The sequence below is a fragment of the Sciurus vulgaris genome (genome assembly GCF_902686455.1).
Source record: "Sciurus vulgaris genome assembly, chromosome: 7".
Lineage (NCBI taxonomy): Eukaryota > Metazoa > Chordata > Mammalia > Rodentia > Sciuridae > Sciurus > Sciurus vulgaris.
The window spans coordinates 122,561,325-122,581,058 of record NC_136467.1 but is presented as its reverse complement, the minus strand read 5'-3'; the positions used below and the strand labels follow the sequence as shown (position 1 = coordinate 122,581,058).

The 19,734-nt window shown below is 36.4% G+C and overlaps 1 protein-coding gene and 1 pseudogene across 3 annotated transcripts in view; one reads left to right on the top strand and one right to left on the bottom strand.

The window, feature by feature from the left end:
• Positions 1–19,734, top strand: part of LOC306665762 — a 202,735-nt pseudogene that overhangs the window by 140,994 nt on the left and 42,007 nt on the right. The window lies entirely within an intron of this gene.
• Positions 1–19,734, bottom strand: part of ILRUN (inflammation and lipid regulator with UBA-like and NBR1-like domains) — a 78,465-nt gene that overhangs the window by 32,183 nt on the left and 26,548 nt on the right. For both annotated transcript variants that reach the window (XM_079147256.1, XM_079147257.1), the window contains exons 2-3: positions 17,285–17,439; positions 11,190–11,387 (exon numbers count right to left, since the gene is read on the bottom strand). In XM_079147256.1, coding sequence (XP_079003382.1) covers positions 11,190–11,387; positions 17,285–17,439 — 353 coding nt within the window. The remainder of the gene's footprint in view (positions 1–11,189; positions 11,388–17,284; positions 17,440–19,734) is intronic.

Below are 19,734 nucleotides of genomic sequence, written 5' to 3'. Positions count from 1 at the left end.
GTCAGTTATAGTTTAAGCTGCTCTACCTCACCAGGTTACTGCTTATAGGTATAGAAGGTGTCTGCTTATAAGTATCTCTAATAAGTTGTGGCTCCATGGCTGATTACCCAACTTGTGGTGCTGTGACTTGCCCTGTGATCTCACTTCTCTGTTGGATCTAAGAAGAATTACTGATTTTTCAGTTTTTTAGCCTTTCATTTATTAGGACTGAGTGGCAACTTCTAAGCTACTAACATGCTGAAGAGGAAATCAGAAGCTAGAAAGCATTTTTTAAACCAAAGGTACTGTCAAATACTATTTCCTATTATTTTAGCACATATACTTCAGAGGTCTCCCTTACCTATTAGTCTTTAGTTATTTTTATGTGGTGCCGAAGATCGAATCCAGAGACTCACACTTGGAAGGCAAGTGCTCTACCACTGAGCTACAGCCCTAGCCCTACCTGTGTGGTCTTAACCTCTCTCTTCCTTTCAACATCTACTGACACCCATTTTAACAAACGGCGCAGTAATATTCTGAAAGGGTTAAAAAACACCTTTTATCACCTTCAAATGCCTAAGAATAACTCCAAACATAACAGCCTCTTTAGGCCTTTAAAAGGCCAATATCTGTGAGCATGAGAATGTAACTGCTAATCACTTTTTTTTTTTTTTTTTTCCTTTCAGTGCTGGGGATTGAACCCAGGGCTTTGTGCTTGCAAGGCAAGCACTCTACCAACTGAGCTATCTCCCCAGCCCTACTGCTACTCACTTTTTATATACACATCAGAAATTCAAACAAATCTCTTTTCAGAAAGTAGTTTTCAGAACTCGAATCTTCCCCTCCCAAATTAGTTACAGTGGGATGATGGCAATTCTATATCAAGTTGCACTCAATACCTTTCTTGTTTTATTACTTGGGATTTTTGCATCCTCTCTCAAGTTCCCACCAAAATCCCAAAGAAATAGATCACTGGGATATCTTGGATAGAAAAACCTTAAGGAAGTCCATATAAGACAACTTAACAATTGGGAAGGGATTCCTACACACAGGGTCATGACACAGTCAGGTCTTTCAGTAACAACCACCAACACCCTAACACTTATTCAATTCTTTCAATATAGGGCATTGTTCTAAAAGCAAAAACTAATCAAGAAAAAGCCCAAGTAGTTATATTATAATCAGACAAAATGGACTTCAGAGTAAAGAAAATTATTAGGAAAAAAGAGGGCTATTACATAATAATAAAAAGGTCATTCACCTAGAAGACAGAGCAATCCTAAATGTGTGTGTATACCTAACAAAAGAGTTTCAAAATACATAACAGCAAAAAGATAAATAGTCAAATCCACAACTGTATTTGGGTGCTTTAACTCAGCCTTCTCAGGTATACACAGAACGTAGGGATAAAAAATATATACACAGAACTGGTAGGGATAAAAAAAAAAAGGGGGGGGGGGTGTAAAAAAATGATATAAAGGAATTGAACAACAGTAGTGACCAACTAAATCTAACTGGTATTTTAGAACACTCCATTCAAAAGTAGCAAAATACACCTGCTTTTGAAGTACATATGAAATATTCACCAAAAATAGACAATGCCAAGTCACAAACACCTTAACAAATGAAATTAAAAAAAATAAAGTCTACAAAGTAAGTTTTCTGACCACAATGCAATTAAACTAGAAACCACTAAAAAAAAAAAAAAAAAAAATTGAAAACTTTCTAAGTTTGCAAAGTACACAACATACTTTTATATAATCCATGAGTCAAGTAGGAAGTCTCTAGGGAAGTTAGAAAATAATTTTGAGTTGCATGAACATAAAAACACAGTATTTCTAAAGTTGTAGGGTGCAGCTAAAAGCAACCATAAAGGAAAATTCATAGTACTAAAAACATCTGTATTATAAAAGAAGGCTCAAATCAATTACCTCATGATTCCACCAAAGAAAATGAACAAAATAAGCCTAAAGCAAGCAGAAGGAAATAAATGATAAAATTAAGAGAAGTTTATAAAACTGGAAACACAATAGATAAAAATCAATGAAATGAAAAGCTGATTATTTGAAAAGACCAATAAAATGAAGAAATGTATCAAGAGAAAGGAAAAAAAGAAGACACAAAATATCAAGAATTTAAAGAGAATATCACCAAATACAGGTGTTGAAAAGAAAAGAGGATATTACAAACAACCTTATGTACATAAATTTGATAACTTAGGATCCTAGTTATAAAAATAAACTGAATTAGTAACTGACAACCTAATCCTCCAGACTCAGAGTTTCACCTGTAAAAATATCACTGGAATGGTGTGAATCTACATCGTGTACAATCACAGAAATGAAAAGGTATACCCCATTTGTGTACGATGAATCAAAAAGCAGTCTGTAAAAATAAAAAATAAATTTAAAATAATAATCACTAGTTCTATGAAATATTTTACCCCAAAATGAAACAAAAAATTGGCACAACATATTAGTATTGATAGAGTGTACTATCCAACAGCAGGCCATTAGGCACATGTGATTTACTTGAAATGCAGCTAGACCTATATGTGGAAATAACAGACCTTATTGAATTAAATATAATGTATTATTAAACATTTTTAGAAGTCTTCAAATAAATCTCAGGTCAGAAATAAGATCTATTTTCTTAGTTATTTCTGGTTTCCAAATATAAAGGAGAAAAATAAAAATAAAAAGGAAAAGTCACTTTGAAGTAGCTAGTAAGTCAAGCTACTAGAATTCAATTACTTTCAAGGCTACGTCAAAACAAAGTACAAGCACAACTCTTAATAAAATTTTAAGAGGAAACTAGAAGGACGTTGATCGCTACAAAGAAAAATTCAGAGGCTAGCAGTAGCAGGTTCACAACATTCGTTCCTGAGACCAAATATCCAATATTCACATTCCTTTGTAAGGAAAGAAAAGCATAAGCTCTTTAAAGATAAAAGGAAAAAAGAGAGCTAAAGAAAAGTATTATTTTTCCCTAAAGATTAGAGAATGAACTAATTTCTAACTGAAAAATAAGTTTTCAATTCCAAAGGAAATCCATTAGAGCATTATGTGGCTAGTCAGACCTTTATTACAGGAACAGAATGTAATCTGCTTTCCAGTAATAGACTATTTTCTTCAAAGATCCCCACCTTTAACTACAAGGCTAATAGATGGTTTCTAAAAATAATATTATGACCACATTCTAAGCAGTAATTAAAAAAAATAAACTGCATCAAAGACTAAGATATTAGATAATACTCAAAGGTCTTATACACTGTTTTAGACAACAATCAACATTCTACTGAATAATAATCACATTTTAGTTGTAAAGCATATGCTGATTATTTGAAAGGTAATTATGCTTGTTCCCAATTTATAAGATAATTAGGCTCTAGTCTGATCTAGGGGCAATGGCACTTACTAAAAACTCCCATCACAAAATTTAAAAGTTCAGAAAAATTTTGTTAAAAATTTCTCACTTGAAACATTTTTCAAATGAGCATATATTTAAGCATCTGTGTATGTGAAGGGGAAATGCACCTATTTCAATTTTAAGTCTTACCTTTTCCTCTTTGTTTTTCAAATATTTTAAAATCACAACGTATAATGATCAATGTATTCATTTAACCTGTAGTGGCTTTCCCCTTACTCCCTACAAGAAAAGTAATGAGTAAACCAATGAAGTATATGAAAATTACTGCCACATTAGAATTAAGGAAGTGCAATGCAGTAAGTTCTATTTGTAAATGCTGTGTTATGACAAGTCTATGTTCTCTAAGTAAATCTTTAATTAGATCTATCCTGATGTATACTGATGTGCACTAATAATGCATACACAAAAAGAATCATTTTTTTTTTTTGTACCGAGGATTGACCCAGGGGTACTCAACCACTGAGCCACATCTCCAGCCCTTTTTTATATTCTATTTAGAGACAGGGTCTTGCTGACTTGCCAAGCACCTCACTAAGTTGCTGAGGCTGGCTTTGAACTCCCAATCCTGCATCAGCCTCCTGAGCTACTGGGATTACATGTGCCTGTAATTAAGCACCTAGCTGAATTATTTTTTTAAAGGAAAGTTATACCTTTAAAAAACCAAAATTATGCATTTTAAGAACAAATGGTCTTAAAAGTACATATTTTCTTTTTCACATTAAATATATTGGTATCTTTTTAAAATTTTTTTATTGTAGATTGACACTATATTTTTTTAATGTGATGCAGAAAACTAAACCCAGTGCCTCATATGTACTAGGCAAGTGCTCTACCACTGAACCACAACTCCAACCCAATACACTGATATCTTAATAAAGAAGTATATTTGCTTGAAAACATTTGTAAGGAACTATCACTTCCTTAAATTTATAATCTTTAGAATTTAACATTCCAGGGATGGGGATATAGCTCAGTTGGTAGAGCGCTTGCTTCACAAGCATGAGGCCCTGGGTTCAATCCCCAGCACTGCAAAAAATAAAATAAAATGAAAATTAACATTCCAGAACAGAGACTTATCTTGAAGGGCTTTAATAGAAGGGATCTAGCTATGGGGGGGTGGGAAGGAATGATGCTTTCAAATTATTTTTTTGCTGTCCTTTCAAATTTGTTGGGGGTAAACAACTAGGGTTGTTTAAACTAGGGTTGTGGCTCAGTGGTCAAACACCTGCCTCGCATGTGTGAGGCACTGGGTTTGATTCTCAGCACCACATATAAGTAAATGAATAAAATAAAGGTCCATCAACAACTAAAAACATTATTTAAGAAAAAATTGTGTGTGCACGTGCACACCCACGCTCCTGTTGAAGAATAACAAAACTAATTATACAATGAACAACACACATTAACAGTACTCATGGCTTAATGACAAATTAGTTAAAACATTTGATGCTTTATATATATGTAAATATGTTGTTAATTAGTGCATCCTACAGAAGAAATCACTGTTTCATCTGATATCTTGCTTTTCTATAGTTCATGGGAGTTCTGGACCCACACATCTGCATTTTTTAAAATTTATTTTCTTGGTACTAGTGATTGAACCCAGAGGTACTTTGCCACCACTTTCCCCAGTCCTTTTTATTTTAAGACAGTGTCTCACTAAGTTACTGAGGCTGGCCTTGAACTTCTGATCCTCCTGCCTCAGTCTCCTGAGTTGCAAGGATTATAGGCATGTACCACCGTGCCCAGCACATGTCTGCTTTTAACAGTTAATCTGAACATACAGTCACTTCACATTACCCTTTCATTTTTAAAGATCATGTTATTTTTTTTTTCTTTATTTACTTATTTATTTGCAGTACCAGGGACTGAATCCAGGGGTGCTCTACCACTAAGCTACATTCACAACCCTTTTTATCTTATTTTGAGACAGGGTCTCAATAAAATGCTGAAGCTCAAAATTGTGATCCTCCTGCCTCAGCCTCCTGAGTTGCTGGGATTACAGGCATGCACCACCATGTTTAGCTCACTTTATGTCTATTTCCTGCAGAACTACCTCAACAAGACCACCAAATAATCACCACCACCCAGTAGCAGTGCAAAAAACTTCCTTCTCTGAAGGTGAACTAGTTTATCATCTCGTAACATGAAAATATTTTAGGATTTCAGATCTCATTTACATTTTAAAACGTTCCTTTCTAAAATATTTCCCATACAAGTCACAATCAGCTTAAGCTAGCATTTCTCTTATCAAAGATAAAACCTTATTTTCAAGGGTTGCTCATATTTCTGACACTGAAGAAACCCAGAGATCACAATTGAAACAGTGAGCATCTTTTGGTTAGGACATTCTAGAAGCAAATAAGACTTTTTGAAATCAACATAAAAGAATAACATTTTAAGGTGGAGAAAATATGCTAAAGGTCAAAAGAACTAGGAGAAATATCAGACAGGACAGCATGTAAACAGAAAACACCATGGATTCTAGAGAGGAAGTCTATATGTATGAAACCAAAGCTTCTTTAATAACATCATTGATTAAAAATAAAAGAAGCATAAGGAGGGAAGACATGTTAAAATGGAGAAACTAGAAGATCTTAAAAAGGTTTTAGGAAATACACAATCTGTGCCTTACACAGAACACCCAGGAAGTTTCTTAGCATACTATGGTTTGGAAGACAGAAAAAAGAAGGTTAATTTATAGCCTATAAGAAACTAAATGAATAATGTGCAAATACATATTCTACATGTGAAATGTCTCTAGAAATCCATGTGAGATATTTAACATTGGGGAATTATCTCAAGTAGGAGAAACACCCATCAGCTCAAGGCAACCAAGGTATCACTCGACGTTAGTTTATTTCAAATGAGACCCCTGTGATTTACAGGAAATGGTTAGGAGGCAGGGGTAAATCTATAGAATGTGGAAGAGGCCTCTATGCCAGGAAGAAGCCCATTGCTGTTGGTACTCAGGCTAAAATGGGGACAAATTCATGCTGAGTACTCATTCATCCAGCGCCCATGTCCTAAAGAGCAGTGTTTTGTTGTTGCTGTTGTTGTTGTTTTAAAAAGCAGGCAGGGATTTGTGGAACAATTGCCAAAGAGAAACCCTGATCTTAATCCCACCTTCAGGGCCATTCTAGAACTGGAGAAAGGACTCAGGGATCATACGCCCCACCCTCATTAAACTGAACATGTATAGCCAAATTAATGACAAAAATCATAAAATTATTTTTGTGAATTTATAACTCTAATGCATAGCTAATCCATAACTTTTACTAGATCTCAGGCAAATCACTTATTTTCTCTGGTATTCAGTTTCCTCATCTATAAAACGTAGTTAACATTACCTTCATAAGGACATGTATAAGCTCCTTACAGACACCTAACATACACCAAGTACTAGAATTTGCTAATAATACTATTTGCTATATTTGCTACTATACCTGCTACTTAGCTAAAATCTAAGAAGCTAATTCCTTTGGTGGGATGGTGTGACAGGGATATCAAGTCAGTAAAAAGAATACTGGAACTTATAAATAAATCTGCCAAGAATCAGATACTTATTGATTCCCAATCAAAAGAAAGAAATTTGTGTAGTGAAGAACAGTTTAGGTTGTCCAGATTAACAGGTGAAGCTATAGGTATTTAATGGAAACGGGCCAAGAATCTTTTTCGTAATATGCCTCACATGACACATAACTGTCCCCACAACATGCTAATGGTACATCTATCAAGAAACTCTGACCCTGCACAATCTATTAAAAATAAGGAGAAGAGGGAAGACTTGTAAATTATCAAAACAGCAAAACATTCCTTTTGAAAAAGAGAAATGAGCTGAGCAACATTAAGAGTTATAAAAGTAGCTGGGAATTCCGGTAGCACATGCCTGTAATACCACCAGCTCAGGAGGCTGAGACAGGAGGCCCCGCAAGTCCAAGACCAGCTGCAGCAACTTAGTGAGGCCTAAGCAACCTAGTGAGATCCCGTCTCAAAATAAAAAATAAAAAGGGCTGTGATGTAGCTCAGTGGTTGAGCACCCAGTTCACACCCTACAAAAAAGTTATAAGAATAAAGAGAATGAATTCTTTCTAGTGAAGACCATCTAAAGACCACCCCATCAAAAATGAAAAATACCCTTTGTTGTTAAAACAGAAGGATAAGGGGCAGAGGTCACCTAGGTGTCCAAGTTTATGTCCAAGCAATCCTACAGTCCACACTCACCATTCCATTCAATGAGTCAGCAAGCTGAGTGTGAGCAAAAAATCCTGGGAAGAACCAGTCACAGTTATTATGGTAACTTAATTTTCTCATGTGTTCACAATTGTACTATGACATATATACATATATATATATACACACATATATGAATTATTAAGATCCCTTGAAGACATTAGATTCCACAAAGTCTCAAAAAACAACTTAAGAACTATAAGACAAAAAAAGGCTTTAAACTCTTTATCACTCCCAAAGCTAGGATATTTATAGTCAATTGACATCTACAACATGAGAGGGTTGCTTCAAGAATATACATATACGTATACGTATATAAATGGGGGCAATGCTGGGGATAAAACCAGGGCCTTGCACATGCTAGACAAGTGCTCCAGCACTGAACTATGCCTCTAACCAATATATTCATTTCATTAGTCGCTTATCTCTGATACCACGATGTGTTCCACAAGCAAGAGTAATTTGGATTCAGAGAAACACAGTGGTCTGTAAAATGGAATTAAAACTCTTCACTGGAGCAGATGAAGGTTTGCAATTTATACTTAATTTTGTTCTGAAGGTCATCTCACAGTACAAGAAAACATAGGACAAGGAGGTGCCCAATTCCAAAAACAAGTTTCATTTTTATCCTTTCCCTTTTGGGGAGAAGGTATTCAGATACACTTTAATCAAGGAAAAGGTTCCAATGCCTAAGAAAAATGGTTGAAAACCACAAAATTCAGATGAATTATTAAGATCCCTTGAAGATATTAGATTCCACAAAGTCTCGAAAAACAACTTAACTATAAGACCAAAAAAGCTTTGAATTCTTTATCACTCCCAAAGCTAGTAGATGTCATGTTGACATCTACAACATAAGAGGTTTGCTTCAACAATAAAATTTAATGTCACACATAATGGTACTTCTAATTTAACACTAAAACACACACAAAAATACTAGAGTCTCAAGCACTGAAGATCAGAAAATAATTTTTCCATCAAAGGGATTACATTTTTTAGTCATGAACATAGTCTTCCTTCCCTCTTAAAAACGTTAACATCCCCTTAAAAATTTACTGGTAATCACACTTTGCTCTGTACTGGGCTCAGGCTTTTGAGGTTACAAAGGTAAGTCAGACAGGTGTCACCTTAAATGTTTTAAGTTTTTGTTTTGTTTTTTTTTTTTTTAGATGTTGACAGATTATTTACTTACTTACTTACTTATTTGTTTGTTTATTTATTTATTTTTATGTGGTGCTGAGAATCAACCCAGTGCCTCACACATGCTAGGCAAATGCTCTACCACTGAGCCAGAACTCCAGTCCCATCTTTAAAAGTTCTACATGTAAAAGAGACAACTATCATTAATCAGTAGAAAGAGGTAAAGTACCAAAGAGAAACAAAGGAGTAAGCTATGAACAGATAATGCAATGATGGAGCTCAGCAGTGGGAGACACTCCAACCACAGGTAAGATTCTTAGCAGAGGCCACCTGAAAAGGGAGCCCTGAAAGAAAGGAACAAATAATCTCTCTGCATTTTGATATGTGATCATGTGTTCATTTGATATTCAATCAATGCTTCACAATTTTAACAAGTTAGCAAGCCCCTAAAATAACTGCATTAAGCATAAAAACAGCAGGTGCACATTAATGAAAGGGGGAGAGTGAATTTTCTTGGAGTAGTTTCACAGTAAGCAAGGGGGAGGAGGGGAGGAAGAATGGTAACTCCATAAGAGCCTTGAAGATGATAGGGAGTTTGCTGGGAAGGAAAGAAAAGGATATTTCAAGCAATAGGAAGAACATGAGCAAAGGCATGGAGAAGTGACAACATGTGGCATCAGTATCTTCAGAGACAGACCAGGGGGAGTTAGAAGGTGACTGAAAGCAAATAAAAATGAGGCCAGATTGTGAGGTGCTTTAATCATATGCCAAAGAATCTGGCTGCATTACAGTAGGCACAAAGGCTTTAGGCAAAGAATGATGTCACATAAACACCATGAAAGACTCTACTATTAAAACACTGGGAACTAAAAATATTCAGTTTCCTGGTTACAAAAACATACGAGAACAAGAATTCCAGAGCCTCTGAAATAACTCCAAAGGTCCCACAGGCCTATAGGCTGTCAGTCCAGGTAAGATTTAACTAGTTACTATTTCTCTTTGGATCTTCAGGGCACAAGACAGAGTGAAACCAACAGAAATTGGTTTATGATTAAAGAAAATGCAGAGAATGAATGATGGACCCCAGGGTTCTGATCTGATTATCTTAATAGGATACTCATGAGAAGGATGTAAGTTTTATGAAGGAAGTGTTCAGAAATTCAGAAATCTGTACTATAAAACATTCAGGGTTTCTGCCCATAGGTATAAAACACAGGTTTGGAGCTCTCAAAAGAGACTGTAGCCACTGATATGAATTTGAACATCACTGCTAGTGAGAATTGAAGCCATATAGGTGGGTGAAATCACTGAGCCTGAATGGAACTTACCTTGGAATATAGAAATCTTAGGGCATAGGCGAGACTAGACAAGGAACAAAGAAAGAACATTCATAGAGGAGAGGAGGTGTCATATGAGCTTAAGAAGGTACACAGTGCAAAAAGCCATTTATAGTATAGTACCAAATGAAAATTAGAACATCCACTAGCGTGAAGACTACAAAGAGGCTACTGGATATATCAACTGGGAGGTCATTAATAAAAAAACATTCGCTGGAATGGGAAGCAGGTAAAGGATAGAACAGATTGAAGAGTGAATAGAAAATGTGGAAGGAGGCCTGGGGTTGTGGCTCAGTGATAGAGCACTTGCCTAGCATGTGTGAGGCACTGGGTTTGATTCTCAGCACCACATATAAATAAAATGAAAGGTACGTCAACATCTAAAAAAATTTTTCAAAAACACATGGAAGCAGAAACAGTATAAATTACTTCAAAAGGTCTGGGAAAGAGGGAGAGGTGTTAGTAGTATGAAAGATCATTAGACTGGAAGGAGTTCATACGTTTTGTGCATTATCTGTTTTACATGACTTGTGCCTAGAGACTTAGAAAATAAGGTCTGCCTTCAGTTTTCTTATAGCACCTATCAGATTATATAATAAAATTAATGACACCATCATCATTGTTTCAAATGCTAAGTACAATCTGCATACACTTTGCTAAATTTAATTAAATTCTTAGGATAAAAGGGAGAGCATTCCCAGGCACGGTGGCACACACCTGTAACCCCAGTAGCTTAGGAGACTGAGGCAGGAAGCTTGGGAGTTCAAAGTCAGCCTTAGCAAAAGTGAGGTGCCAAGAAACTCAGTAAGACCTTGTCTCTAAATAAAATACAAAACAAAACTGGGGATATGGCTCAGTGGTTGAGTGCCCCTGAGTTCAATCCCTGGTATCAAAAAATTAAAAAAGGGAGAGCATTCGACTCCAATCAGCAACTCATTAAATTCAAGTCATTTACCTGCATGGGTAAAAGAGGCTATGCCCTGTTATGCAATTTAACAGACTGTGTGAGTAACACTGGGATACTATGTTACCTTAGTACCTTCACCCTGAGCTGTACAAAGACATACTCACCGCCATAGTAGAGTCCTGTAGCAGTGCACATCCGCCACTGTCCCTGATACATTCCTGCTCTGCTGGGGCTGCACATCTGGACGCTGACATCCGCAATCTCTTGTGGCTCTAATGATCGCACCATCACCATGTTCACATGTCCAAACTGGTCTCCCCCGACATACTTAAGACAAACCCCTGGAGGCCAGGCCTCTGCCCCTGAGTTCAAGCACAAGAAAAAAATGTTAGGTAATCACCGTCCTGTGCTGGGTATAGTTACATTATGAAACTATAAAAGAGGTCCCTTTTTCTGTCTCTCATACATACAAAATCCTACCTAACAAGGTGAGTTAGTTGATGTCTAACTGATCAGAAGAAATCATCAGAATCGACAATAGTCTATTCCTAAGAAAATGCACTTATGGCAAAGACAAAGCAGGTCTTCAAGATGTTTCAAGTGATGTCCATGAAGAGTCACAAAGATGAAGCATAGGTCCATACCTTTGAGAGACTGTTTTCTGTATTAAAAAGTAACGCATGTTCACTTTCATGTGAACTTAAGATGATACCAAAGTAAAAATGTCTGATTGTTCCAACTTTTCCGCAGAGGCAAGAGATTGAAACACATGAATAAAAATGTCCATAGCACACTCACTGTAAAGTTGCTTTTTGCCTGATGTATGATTTTTATTCTGGCATCCTTAACAATAAAATACCCAGATTCAAGAAACTCAGATTTATGAATACAAGACAGAGTCATCAAATAAAAGTTTAGATCTCAGGTTCAAATGGCAGTGGGCAAAATACAAACAATGAGATGATCTCCACTGACATGATCATGAATGAACTATGGTCCCATGAGCAGTGGCATCAGCCAGAGGTGCTGATAGAAAGGATGGGAATGGTAATACAGAGAACTGACTTTGGTGGGCTGGGGTCATAGCTTGCCCTGGGGTAGAGAGCTTGCCTAGAACATGTGAGGCCCTAGGTTCCATCCTCAGCACCACATAAAAAAATAAAATAAAAGTATTGTGTCCTTCTACAACTAAGAGAGACAGAGAGAGAGAGAGAAACTGGTTGGCTTTGGTAGGAATGCTTATCTTCCTTTGAAAGTGCCAAAGATCTTATCTGGTATGTACTTTACATGCTTATTTACATGTAAACTGAAAACATGTAATTCAAAATGAGAAATCTATGTGTTGACTAGTTCTGACAAGTCAAGTGGTTTAGGTAGCCACACAATGACATGATATGATTTTACCTGTGAAATCTCTATGCAAAACCTAATACACTCCTTTTTAAACACAGAAAGCTCTATATATCTTTTTTCTGGAATATAAACATTTGTTATAAAAATAAATCTCTGAAAAGTTGGACACAGTAGGACTCTCATGACTGAAGGTACTTGTGATTTATCTTCAACCAATCCCCTAGGATGCCTCAGTTCCTTGCTCTCAAAGTGCCAACTACTAGGAAGGAAACAGACCGAAAGGGCAAATGGGGGTCTAGTGCTGAGATTTCAACTCCATTATAAACAGCACCCTTTGCAGCTCTTGGTTTTAACGAGGTAGTACCTGAAGCAGTGTCTAACATGTCTTGGCATAACCTCTTTTAAAAACTCTGCCAGCAGCCAAGTGCAGTGGCACATGCCTGTAGTCCCAGTTACTTGGGAGGCTGAAGGAGAGGATTGCTTGGGGTTAGTCTGGGAAAATGGCAAAACTCCACCTCTTTAAAAACCAAACAAAACTGATGGCAAAGTACCCCCTTAATTTAACACTATAGAGGACAACCTATGATGGCAGAAGAGTTGTAGAAGATAAACTAGCAATACATGCAAAATTCTGCTTTTCATTTCTGAGGACTGTGGCCTAGCAAAAGCACATTTCTCTTAGGTCAAGACAAACAGCAATAGACATAAAGCACCTTAGAAAATGTCAAGTCTCCTTAAAGACCAAAATCTAACATATAAAAAGTAAACTACTGTTACAAGTCTCAATTCAAAATTATTCCTTTAAACACTCTTGCTCGCTCTCTCTCTTACACACACACACACGTAACAAGACAATGTCTTTTTATGTGAAAACCCTAAAGTGTCTGTTTTTTAACTTTCAAGAAACAAACCAAGGCTGTCTGAGTGTAAGGAGAGAGACTACTCACCTATCCTAGGCAGACAACCACAAGTAGCTGAGACAGTTGAGTCTCTTAGTGGTCACTAAGAGGAGCACCTTTTTTTTTTTTTTTTTTTTTTTTTTGGTACCAGGGCCCGAACTCAGGGGCACTAAACCACTGAGCCAAATTCCAGCCCTTTTTTGGACAGGGTCTCACTGAATTGCTTAGTGTCCCACTGTTACTGAGGCTGGCCTTGAACTTGAGATCCTCCTGCTTCAGCCTCCCGAACCACTGCAATTATAGGCATGTGCCACCACGCCCAGCAAGAGGAGCACTTCTATATTCCAGGGAATCCGAGTTAGTTAGTAAAACATCAAATGGGCAACATTTAATGGTCTCATCAGGATTTGCTCTCCTGGGTACCACAAATAACTATGACTGCTCAATGTCATGGTACCTGGAGACCTTCTTGAAGAAAAAAGTGGAAGAGTTAGCTACCTTCAACTCTCAAGTGTTAATCTGCTATGAAGTGGAATAATCAATCATCTTAAAAAAAGAAAAAGGAAAAAAAATCATCTGCCTTCTAAGAGTTATCAATGATGTACTTAGAATTGTAACCATTGTAACTATTAGGTCAGATAATTCTGTAAAGGTCAAAGATACTAAATGCTCAATATAAAATGAAGGGAAATACTGGTGAGCTGTTTGGGTCACCTACCTCACCATACCTAGAATCTGAATTTCAGAAGTATTAAGCAACAGGACTTCAAGTCTTTATTATAAACTGGTTTAATGGAGAATAGGTCTACCTAGAAGAAAATAAAAACACATCTGTGTTTTATGACATCCGAGTTAAGTATCAGAATCCAGTATATGATTAAGACTGTGATGCTCCAGTTATGAAACATCACTTTATTTAAACAAAAACAAGGGGCTGGGGAGATAGCTCGGTTGGTAGAGCACTTCCCTTGCAAGCACAAGGCCCTGGGTTTGATCCCCAGCACCCAAAAAAACAAAAACAATATAGCCAGCTGTGGTGGCACATGCACGTAATTCCAGCAACCTGGGAGGCTGAAGCAGGAAGATCACAAGTTCAAGGCCAGCAAGACCCTGTCTCAAATTTTTTAGAAAGGGCTGTGGATGTAGCTCAGAGGAAGATTTGCTGAGCATGCACAAGGTCCTGAATTTGAACCCCAGTATAGCAAATTAAGAAATATATAAATAAAAATAAAGTTAAAAAAAAAAAAAAAACCCTATTGTGTAGCAATTTCAACATCGTAGAAAGCATCACAAAAATTAAATCAAAGTTATTCAACAGTTCCAGAAAGCCTGGGAATTACTATCAGTGATTATAGAAATAGTCTGGAGACAAGAACATTCAAATAACGGTGAGGAAGACAAACCTCAAAGAACATTTCTTTTTTAACCTCTATCTGTGGAGACTGCAATTCAAATTAAGTTCCAAGAAAACAAAGACCTTCATCACCAGACCTTGTCACCAATTCTCCCCTGTGCCTAATAAAGAAACTGGAACACACTAAAATGTGTTGAAGTATCTTCTCTATAATCAAATTTCCCCATTATACTCTTTCATAATCAAAAAAGACAGAATATTAACTATTTCAATAAGCTAAAAGAAAAATGGGGGAAATAGTTGTTCATTCCCCAAACCTTGTTTTGTATCTATATTACACTTCTATGTAGACTTCTAAGTAGTTCAGAAAATATTACTTAGTTTTACTAGTATTAGTAAATAGTTCTTCTTCTCTTTAATAATACATTTGCTATTCAAAGAAAATCAATCCTTAACCAAATAGAAAACATTCAGTTTACAGATGTAAGACAACTGGCTGAACAACGTCCAGAAAAATGGAAAATCTATTTGTGCGAAGCACCTTGAAAGATAGAAAGATAAAATCTCTAGTAACTGCTGCCCAACTTTTCAACAAAAATTCAGGCACAAGAATGCCTTCTCACACACAGAAGACCCAAAAGCTTTTTAAACTGCAGTTACCAAGCAAAGGAGAAGGAAAAAGCAACCAGGCCCACCACCAGAGGTTTTTCTAAATCAAGGTAGAAGGCAGACTCTTTGAGGTGCAGCTTTGACATGATAGCCATTAAAACTCAACTTCTCCAATCCCTCCCATTAATCCAAGGAATTTTCTAGTTAGTAAGTGATACAGCAAGAGGCTTTTTGAAATATAAATGGTATTCTGTGACCAAGACAGTATTTAAAATATTTCAACAGTACTCTAACAATTTTGAATATTTAAAAATACTAAGAACTCACTATAAGTAAACAGGGTTAATTAAAAAAAAAAAAAACTTTTGAATAAATCATACTTTTCAAGCAAACTTTACTCAAAATAATTTCACATGTATGTTTCAAAAGCATTTTGAATAGTAACAGCTGGTATTTGTAATTTTGAAAAAAACATGATGAATAGAAACTAAAGACCATTTTGATATTTTTAAAAGCAAGCAAAATTAGGAGAGGTAAAGAAGGAATTAAGCAAAATAAAGAATCAGACTCTGACCAAGTAAGAACTTCCAAGGAAAAAAAGGGAAGAAAGAAAATGTGGTTATTTTTCTGTATTACCGTGGGCCTCTCAAACTAATAATGCACCAATGTCATGACCAAAAGGGAAAGGAAGTTAATAAATTTTATAAAACCACAGTTGTACTAAGTCACTAAGCCTATCAAGATTATGTGCATTTGAACTTTCCTCCAAAGAGAATTATTTCCAAATATGCCAAAGGGGGGGGGAAATTAAATTTAGTATGTTATTATTCTTCTTCTTTTTTTTTTTGGTACCAGGGATTAACTCCGGGGCACTCAACCATATCCCCAGCCCTGTTTTGTATTTTATTTAGAGAGAAGATCTCACTGAGTTGCTTAGCACCTTACTTTTGCTGAGGCTGGCTTTGAACTTGTGATCCTCCTGCCTCAGCCTCCCGAGACCCCAGGATTACAGGCTTGCACCACCACAAGTAGCAGTACATTATTCTTATATAAAAGGCTAGTTTAGCCAATCTTTCCCCATCACAGAAACACAGAAAGTAAACTGAGTAAATAAAGGTCATTTTTATAGGTTTGCTGTAGTCCCCAGAGTTTTTTACCATCTCATATCCAATTACCTTGCTTAATCAGGTACTCCCAACACCTACACATTTTTAGCTACACACTTTTTCCCTAGTTTTTCATCACTCAGAATTTCTTTGAAAGTCTTCACTAATAAGGAGCAACTTCAAACAGTCAGCATGAATTATCATTAGATGGGACAAGAGAAACTAAACCTGAGGAAATAAAAAACTTGACAAGTAAAAGGTAAATTAAGTTACCAGACATGTATTCAGACATTATTTTCAAAGAATCATAGCTTATTTCCAATTTGTCTTAAAAGAGGTAGCAGCACATCAAAACAATGCACTTATTTTCAAATAAATAATTTCCCTCCTCTTCTGAACAAACCCACCAACAATCTTTTTCAAAGTGTATTTAACATTTCAGAAAGATCTTTCAATGAAATTTCAAAAAGAATCATTTTTGTAGTTACAAAGAAATAAGCTTTCAAAAGAGCAGATGCTCACAGCTCTTTCCAACTACCTTGTTCTATTCAAGGTACCTCTGCTAGCCTGCTGGAAATGACTGGAAGATTTATTAGAGCAGAAATAAAATGATGGAGAAGAATGTACAGGTGGAGACAATAGCACGAACAAGTCTAGCTTCAAGTACCAAATGGATATTGAGTGTTTAGATTCCATCAAGACTCACATGGTTTAGAAGCGTGAGACCTAAATTATTATTCCTATTCTTGAGCAGGGGAAGCAGGGGATTTTCACCAACATTTGGTCATCATGCCAGTACAAGAAAATGCTACATACCATATATAAGAAAAAGCCCAGGATCACACAATCAGATCTACAAACTAAAACATTCCCTTATTCCTTTTTCAGAAAACGAAGAACCAAAGTGAGAAAGGGAGAAATGCCCATCAGACACTTACCAGAATTCTGGATCCGCCATGTTTTTATAAACTGAGTATCAGGAGGTATTGACTCCCCTTCTCCTATGGTAACATCTTCAACAAAGGACATGGAGGGCACACTGATGTTTGGGCTCTCAAAGTCGTAATAGGCGCCAATTGCCGCTTGTAAGTTCCTACAAATAAAGAGAAAAAGCGAAGACTTCAGTCCTGGCCAAAGGATATTATTTTAGCCTGTTTCTCAGGATTTGTCACAGAATCTGAAGCTTCTGGTATGAAAGTCTTCAAGGTCACTCATTCTGGGTGAGGAACAATGGAAAATCACCAGGACCAAATCAACAAACTTGTATCACATTCTTCCCAAGGTACCCACATTAAGAGGTAACAAACCATACCATCAGCAACAATATGATGAAATCTGTTATACTTAAGGATGCAAGAATGAATAAGGAAATCAAGAGAATGCCTCCGAAACAGAATTCAAAGAAGCTCCACTTTTAAAGACATTCTAATTACTTAAATTTTTGAAAAATAACCACCTTATCTCTTCTTCCCTCAAAACATATACATGAATAAACATATTACTTTCTTAAATATCATTCCAGAACATCAGTTCTATTTCCTCTGGGCATATACAAGAAAATGAGACATATATTCATATTTTCCCCTTTTTTACCCACTACTCTAGTTTTGTTCCTTTAGCACGGTGCTTAAAGATATTTCTATGTCACTACATAATGCATATTCTCAATTTTTTATAGTTGTATTCATTATATAGATGTATCATTATTTATTTAATCATCTGACTTCTGAGTTTCCCAATCTTCAAATTTTCCATAAGTAAGGTTAGGCACACATCACTTTGAATATATGCACAGTTATTTGTGAAATAAATTCCTCTAAGTAACAGAACTTGATCAAAGGGCATCTAGTTGTGGTTTTCATAGATACACACAAACTTTCATTGAATAAAAGTTGTATAATAACACTCCCACAAGAATTATGAGTGCCTATTTCCCCACCTGCACATTTACAGTGTTTTTTCAACATTTTTGATTTCTGCCAGTCTGCCAGGTTAAAAAAAAAATCTCAATAAGATCTTAACATGAGGGTTGGAGGCATAGTTCATGACGGGGGACACCTTAGCATGCACAAGGCCCTGGATTCAATCCCCAGCATGCATGCACACATGCATGCACACCCACACACAAAGACAGCCTTACACATTTTCAGGGGAGGTGGGTGCTGCAGACTGAGCCCAGGAGCACTCAACCACTGAACAACATACCCAGCCTTTTTTTATTTGAGACAAGGTCTCGCTAAGTTGCCTAGAGGCTAAGTTGTTGAGGCTGGCCTTGAATTTGGGATCCTCCTGCCTTGGCCTCCCAAACCACTGGGATTACAGGCATGCACCACTGGGCCCAGCATCTTTCACTTTTATATGGGAAACAGTATCTTTTTAGATGTATAAGAGCTATTTATAGTTTCATTTTTGGAAGAACCATTTTAGAAATGTTGGTGTTGTTTGTAAGTAATTAACTTACAAAATCCCTTTTGTTGAAAGGAACTACCAAACACATAAATGAGTATCTTCCCAACTGAACAGAATCACATCACTGACAGCTTGGTTCATCAGTGCCAGAAACCAAAGGCCATAAGGCTATTTAAGTAAGCTGGGTTCATTACAGAGATCAAAAACAATTTTTGGTAATTACATTAACTGCTTCTCTCTGGTCTCACTCAAATGTGACATCATCCCCAGTTCCTATAGTAGACAACAACCCAAACTGCATGTTTCTAAACAGAACCCAACCAGAAGCCAGTGGATTCATGGCTGCGTTTAACTATGCATAAACAGCATTAAAAAAAAAAAAAAAAAAAAAAAAAAAAACTGACAGTATGCATGTTCAACAGACATGCTATTAACAGCAAATATTTTTCTGCTGAGGGCCTGCCTGCTTCTCCAGGTGTTTACAGTTGCCAAAAAGGAAGGCTATATTTAGAGTGACTACCTCAGGTCAAGCTTCTTCATGAAATGGTGGCCTGTCATATTAGTCAGTAAGAACTGGAATTACGACACCGTCTGTCCCTTGTGTGTGCTTGACAAAATTACATGAAGCAGAGCTGGGCTAGGGTCCACACTGCACCTCTTTGACTGTTCAATACAAAGATCTGAACTTTAGTCTCCCCAGCAGTTTCCTATCTAGCTGATAGTAATGCAAAGTAAAGGATAATGTGACTGATAAAACTTAAGGAATTCTACAATTCCTTCACTCACAAACAGACACAAAAGTACATCTGGAATCAGACCTTTAAGGATCGGGGATAACATGAGAGAAAAATAAGCCTGGTTTGAAATTCCTTCTTTTGAAAACATTTTGTAAAAGCTGTGTGCCCCTTTCTGTCAGGATATATATATATATCTTTTTTTTTTTTTTTTGGTGGCAATTATTAAGAATACAAGTAACAAT